This window comes from Plectropomus leopardus, chromosome 11 (assembly GCF_026936395.1).
Source record: "Plectropomus leopardus strain MGB_pleo_1.0 chromosome 11, ASM2693639v1, whole genome shotgun sequence".
In the NCBI taxonomy this organism is placed as follows: Eukaryota; Metazoa; Chordata; class Actinopteri; order Perciformes; family Serranidae; genus Plectropomus; species Plectropomus leopardus.
Genome location: NC_142186.1, coordinates 36,859,008 through 36,865,748, shown reverse-complemented (window position 1 = coordinate 36,865,748; position 6,741 = coordinate 36,859,008). Strand labels below are relative to the sequence as shown.

Below are 6,741 nucleotides of genomic sequence, written 5' to 3'. Positions count from 1 at the left end.
AGTGCTGGTTAAAATATGGAACAAATATATATAAACATATATAAAATAAGTAAAAATAAATTACAGTGATTCTAAAATGAATGAACTGAGTATAAAAAATTAAAATATAAAAGTATAACAGAGGTGTAAACAGTTGATTCAAAATAAAATAAAAACATTTCCGTTCTTCAGTCATTTAACAGAGTTTTATTGTAAATTTAAGAGCTGAAACACAACAGCAGCGTAAGATACAACAGAGTTACAGACTCACTGCAGTTTAAGAAGACGACACTGACAGAGCGAGTACAGTCAGATATCACGCAGCGCTGATGAGGGTGGGGGTGTCCTCCTCTCTGTGGGTCTGTCAGTGTGTGTTAATGCCCTGCTGCTGGCAGCGAGAGATCAGCATGGTGACAAGTTTCTGCAGAACCTCTGCCCTCATCTTACTGGTCTGAAGAACCTCCTCATGGTTAACCTTCTCCTCCCGACTGTAATCCAGAGACACCTGCAGGGCAACACAGACAGGTCAGTGCCATTACAGAGCCACAATGCAGCCGTCTTACAGCCAAATTACCATTACATTGTAACCATCATACAGACACATCACAGCCGTCGTACAGCCACATCACAGCCGTCGTACAGCCACATCACAGCCGTCATACAGCCATCAAACAGCCACATCACAGCCGTCGTACAGCCACATCACAGCCGTCATACAGCCATCAAACAGCCACATCACAGCCGTCATACAGCCATCAAACAGCTGTCTTACAACCATATCACAGCCTTCATACAGCCACATCACAGCAGTCTCACAGCCATCAAACAGCCGTCTTACAGCCGTCATACAGCCATCAAACAGCCGTCTTACAGCCATATCACAGCCTTCATACAGCCACATTACAGCCGTCATACAGCTACATCAAAGTTGTCAAACAGCCACATCACAGCCATCATTCGAGTTACAAGCCCATTCAAATGTGCTTTTTTTGTATCAGACACCACTGTTATCATTTTAATACTGACCATGTTGGTGATGAGGGACAGACCAAGAACTCTGAGTCCACAGTGCTTCGCCACCGTCACTTCAGGAACTGTACTCATACCTGAGGAGGAGGAGGAGGAGGAGGAGGAGAGTGTGAAATGAATGAAAACAAACGTTTTCACCATATTAAGTTTTCACTATAATTGATCAAAGACGTTCTGCGAACTGGTCCCAGTGTCGACAGCAGAGCCAATCACTGCTCTCTTTGTTTAATCACTTATGACGCTCGTTAAGACTCATTTATTTACTAGGAAGGCTGACCAGTCACTGAGGACAGTGTGTCCACCTGTCTTCCTGTCTTACCTACAGAGTCACAGCCCAGGATCAGCAGCATTCTGGCCTCCGCGATGGTTTCGAAGTTCGGTCCGCTCACCATACAGTAAACTCCCTCTCTGATGAAGTCACTGCAGCCGAGCTCGGCACCCACGTCCAACGTCAGCCGCCTCAGATCCTTACTGTACGCATCAGACATACAGGGGAACCTGATCCCAAAACTACAGACACAGACAGATAGGTCACATTTTTAATGCCAATATAGTCCGGGCTCATATGTAATCATCGCTGTCTTTTCCTGTCTCTCTGTCTGTAGTCCTGTCTCACCGCTCGTCGTTGGGTCCACACAGCGGGTGTTGTCCGGCGAATCCCGGCAGGTTGATGTGATCTTTGATTATCATGATGTCACCGACTTTAAAGTCTGGACAGATCCCTCCAGAGGCGTTTGTCACCAGCACAGACTCCACCCCCATCAGCTTAAAGATCCTAATAGGGAATGTCACCTGAGACAGGTAGACAGACAGACAGGTAAACAATGAGATAGTCTTGATAGGATAAACGCTCCAGTGGGTTCGGGTCAGCAACAGCTTTTTCCTGTCCACAGTGACGAGTCCAGGAGGATCCTGATCAGATGTTGAGCAACCTCATATGGGTCCAAATAACCGCGGACATCACCTGTTGCAACCCCATCGCCAGAAAATTGTTTGCATTGACTGCTTCTGCAAACCGCAGATATGTTGCATTTTCAAGTTCTTATTCAGCGGGTACATTGAAACTTTATGTTTCTTGATGTTTCATCAATGCTATGGTTAACATGTTATTAGATTCAGGCACAAAACCCACTTGGCTATGGTTAGGAAAAGACTGTTCATCCTTCCAACATCCATCCATTTTCTTCCTCTTATCTGGGGGTCATGGGGGCAACAGGCTGAGCAGCGTACTCCAGACGTCCCTCTCCCTAGCAACACTTTCCAGCTCCTCCTGGGGGACCTCGAGGCGTTCCCAGGCCAGATGAGATATAAAATCCCTCCAGCATGTTCTGAGTCTGCCCCAGGGCCTCCAACCAGGTGCACATGCCCAGAATACCTCTGACAGAAGGCCCGAACCACCTCAATTGGCCCCTTTCAAAGTGAAGAAGCAGCGGCTTTGCTCGCTGTGCTCCGAGCTCCTTCCTGATGCGTGAGCTCCTCACGTTATCTCCAAGGCTGAGCCCAGCCACCTTACAGAGGAAACTCATTTGGTCCGTTTGTATCTGCGATCTCATTCTTTCGAGCTTCGCCTTCCAGCTGAGGTCCGTCTTCACCAAAATTGTGCGGCAGAGTGTTCGCATCACTGCAGATGCCCATCTCACGCTCCATTGTACCCTCACTCGTGAACAAGACCTGAGATACTTGAACCTCTTTTGCTTGGGGAAGTAACTCTCTCCTCACCTAGAGAGGAGGCAATCCACTAATTTTCGACAGAAAACCATGACCTTAGATTTCGAGGTGCTGACTTTCTTCCTGACTGCTTCAAACTCAGCTGCAAACTGCCCCAGTGCATACTGGAGGTCACAATGTGATGAAACCAACAGAACCACATCATCTGCAAAGAGCAGAGATGCAATTCTGAGCCCAAACTAGAACCGCCTTGAGATCCTGAAAGATCATGTTTTGGCTTGAAATACCTGGTTTGGGGGGCACAGTTCTGGCAGGAAGTGCAGCGATGTCTCTGTAAAAAACAACCGCTCTTCATGCCTCAAAATGCCTCATAAAACAGTGATACCTCACTATAAATCTCACCACACACATGCGTGAAGTGCGGCCGTGATGTCAGTTTTAAACGGCGACAGAAGGGGTTGCGCTTCTAAAAAGATTACACTCTGGGACCTGAAAACCCTGTTGTTGTGTGAACGAAAGGCCAAACTGCAACAAAAGTTTAATATTTCATGCAAGAAGTTTTGCCATGTAGGCTAAACGGCCCCTAAGTGAAGGGTCAGAGGGAAACGGTCACTTCAGGACCTGATGGGGACTCACCTGACAGAGGGAGTAACCTTCGTACAGGTGGAAGTGACCCTGCATGAAGACGCAGGAAGTGTCCTCGATTGTCCCAAACACCAGACTGCCCTCATGACCGGCAACTGAGAGAGAGAGAGAGAGAGAGAGAGAGAGAGAGAGAGAGAGACAGTGGTAGGCAGAGTGAGAGAGATTAGCGTAAACAGTCTGCTGTCGATAGTTAAATTAATCTGAGTGTGTCTTTCTGTAACACATGGTGAGTTCTGCTACATGACAATATAAAGAAAAAACAATATTCAGGGTTGATGATCAGAACTAACGACGCTTCAGAAGAGAAGGAGGCAGGCAGGAAAGAAGAAGCTCCGCCCCCCTTAGTCTGCAGTGGGCGGGACCGACTCACCTGTGCTGACGGGGAAGTTAGGGATGTCTTCGTACTTGAAGGTCTGTTTGTTGGCGGCTCCGTCAGCCAGAAGGCCGAGTCCTGTTCCACAGATCACGGCGACCTTCGGACGGTGACTCGTGTGGTTCAGGAGCCACTCAGTGGTCAGTTTGTAGTGCTCAAATGAGCAGCAGCTGGGGGGAGGAGGAGAGGGGGAGGACATACTATGAACACCTCGCTGATTTAGTATTCACAACCTTGGAAGTTGAAATTTTCTGAGAGCTCCAAATTTATAACCTCCCATGTTGTGAGCAAAAGTTCTGTTTGAACGCAGCAAAATTTTCTTAGCGGACAAATAATACGCATGAATGGGGGCGATTCCTAATGTATATGGTGGGCATGCACCATGACTGCACAGACGCAGATGGGCAGAGAACTGTACTGTAGACGTGAGTTTTTGAGATACTGCCCCCTTCGGTTTGGGAGAATATCGTTTTACCGTACAGAGTGTAAATGATCAGACGTTTCCTCATTGCAATACAGCGTCAGCTCATTGCCCAGTGGAGAGCATAACTGAGCCTGAATGATGACAGGTGCATCATGGTAAATGTTGGATCTCTTTGTGTTTATCAGGTTGTCTTTTGTCTTTTGTCAGGTTGTCTTCATCTTGTATGGGGTATAAAGTAAACAAAAACAGAATGTCTGAATCCTGAAACCAGATGCAAAAAAGAAAAATGAACTTGAAACAGGTTTTTAGAAACGAGGTGAATTAATCTCACTGTGATGACGTGTTTTTCTTCACTTGAAGTACTGATATTACTGAACACGAGGACCCCTCAGTGATCATTAACAGCTTTTTATCTTCAGAGGAAACCAAGAAAAGTGACCTGACAGCAGATTTTACTTAAGAAATGGTTAAAAGTGAAGCTCAGGTTCAAAGATCAGAACTTGAACTGAAGATTAAAACTGTACTCACCTGGATTCTGATAACTGTGGTGTCACGTTGGTTTTGTTGAATCATTCATTTATTCAGTGAATGATCCTGAGAGTGGGTATTTTGGCCCAGTCCCATTCCTAATTTTTACCCCACCCCTCATCCTTAGAACAGACGGACACCATTACAAATAGTGGTGGTTGAAATCCTCCCCTATGAAAGTGAACAACCTTTCAGGACCCTGATACGTCATTAGTAGTCGCTGATGGTGTTCAACAGACGGAAGTATGGCAATAACGGTATTATCAAAAGGACATTTGCTATTTATCTGATGGAGGTAGAAAAGCATGGACGCACACAATTCATTACAAATTAAGTTTCATGCTATCAGTCGACAAACAAGTCACCAGATTACTTGGTTTAGATCGTATCTGTCTGTCTGCCTACATTCAGTTTGCCTGACTTAAAAAATTCAGATTACTCTCTTTTTCAGTTACTAGTGGTATTCCTCAGGGTTTTGTCTTTGGTCCCCTTTAATTTGTCATTTATCTTCTATCTCTTGGCCATGTTTTAAGAAAATTCAGCATTGACTTCCACTACAATGCAGATGGCACCCAGTTCTATCCATCACTAAGCCTCCTTCCACTCACTTCCCTACTAACTGCTTATTGAATATTAAATCTTGGTTCTTGTACAACTTCCTAAACTAACATTCTCCGTATATACACTAAATCTGCTTTGGCCACACCCCATAGTTTCTTTCTGACCACCAACAACTCCAAAGTCCTTCCTTTCCCTCAGGTTAAAAATGTATTTTCTGATTTTTGGCGGATTAAATGTTGCCTATCTCCACGATTGACTCTCCATCTCCAAAAAATACCAATCACAACAGAAGATGCCAAGGTAAAAAAAATTTAAAAATCATTTACAAGCTATCTAGATCTAGCTATGCTTACCAGAGGTCACACTGATATTCACACAGGTGCTCATACAAAGTCTGAATTTGGAGGTGAAAGTAAGTAGTTATCAATTTTGTACGAAGAACTTAAAATATTGTTGGCAGAGATTAATATGGAAAATAACAATATCAATTTTGAAAATAATAACAAGTAATGCATTGTTTAAAAATTTTTTATGCGTAACAAGCCCAACAATGTCTAAAGGTTAAACTATACGTTCCAACCAATTGTGATCCAGAATTCTCAGTGGTCACAAAATATTGATAAAACTCATAAATACATATTTAAGCCAGATTTTAATTAGTTCCATAGTAAAATACTGCATCATATTTTGAAAATGAATTATGTTTATGTACAAATCTTTTTATGGGATATCAACAACATCTGCAGTTAGAAGATAATTATAATGCGGTAGAAGTGCACAGTAGAAGAATTAGTAAATTCTCAGGCAAAGTTGAAGTACAGAAAAATGAAATAATTAATTTCAGAAAGTGAGGAGAGATCTTACCAGGAACTTCCTTTGGTGTGCATCGTTCACCTGCAGACATGAGAGGAAGAAAAAGAAAAAGACGGAGATCAGCAGAGAGTCAGTGAGAGGTCGCTCTGCTCTGATTGGTTGAATCACAGCCTGTAAATACAGTCGGGGTCATTGACTCTGTGTGTCTGTGACCTTTGACCTCTGCAGTTTGTACAGTCGAGGTTTAAAGTTTCGTAGGTGGCTTCCACAAACTACTCAGGTATATATGTATACAGTCTCTGATAATGTACACACAGTATATTATGACGGGCGCGGTACAGATAACACATTCTGTAAAAGCACAATATATAATGACTGTATATTATATCATTTTATTTTATATTATATTATAATATTCAAATTAAATTTAACCCTTAGAAAAGGGTTGGACAAACATTACAAAAAAAGGGAATCAGCAAACTGACGTGAAATCATCAAGTCATGACAGCATTATCATATATATATAATATTCATGTGAAGATAAAGAATGGACCAGGAGGAACAGTAACAGAGAGAATGAATATAACATAATAATTACATTTAAATTAATTAAAAGCCAGACTAAATAAATAGTCACTGGGCTGCATCTTTTATAGCTTTTGGAAGGTATTCCTTAATTTTGGAACAAAAACAGAAGATCTGAGGGCTCGTGAAGAAAAAT

At 43.0% G+C, this 6,741-nt stretch overlaps 1 protein-coding gene across 1 annotated transcript; it reads right to left on the bottom strand.

Annotated features, from left to right (window-relative positions):
- Positions 1 to 163: 163 nt before the first annotated feature.
- On the bottom strand, positions 164 to 6,168 carry pnp4b (purine nucleoside phosphorylase 4b). Its single transcript, XM_042490364.2, has 7 exons — positions 6,072 to 6,168; positions 3,692 to 3,864; positions 3,313 to 3,416; positions 1,625 to 1,800; positions 1,328 to 1,518; positions 1,006 to 1,085; positions 164 to 484 (listed from the first exon to the last, which is right to left on the bottom strand). The coding sequence occupies exons 1-7, from the start codon at positions 6,092 to 6,094 to the stop codon at positions 344 to 346; spliced, it is 888 nt and encodes a 295-aa protein (XP_042346298.1). The 5' UTR covers positions 6,095 to 6,168; the 3' UTR covers positions 164 to 343.
- Between the last annotated feature and the right edge of the window lie 573 nt (positions 6,169 to 6,741).

Coding starts and splice junctions, on each gene's coding strand:
- pnp4b (XM_042490364.2), bottom strand. CDS start 6,094: ATGCACACCAAAGGAAGTTCCTG. Junction 3,417..3,691: donor TAACTTCCCCGTCAGCACAG/GTGAGTCGGTCC, acceptor TCTCTCTCTCAG/TTGCCGGTCATGAGGGCAGT. Junction 485..1,005: donor TGTCCCTCATCACCAACATG/GTCAGTATTAAA, acceptor GTTGCCCTGCAG/GTGTCTCTGGATTACAGTCG.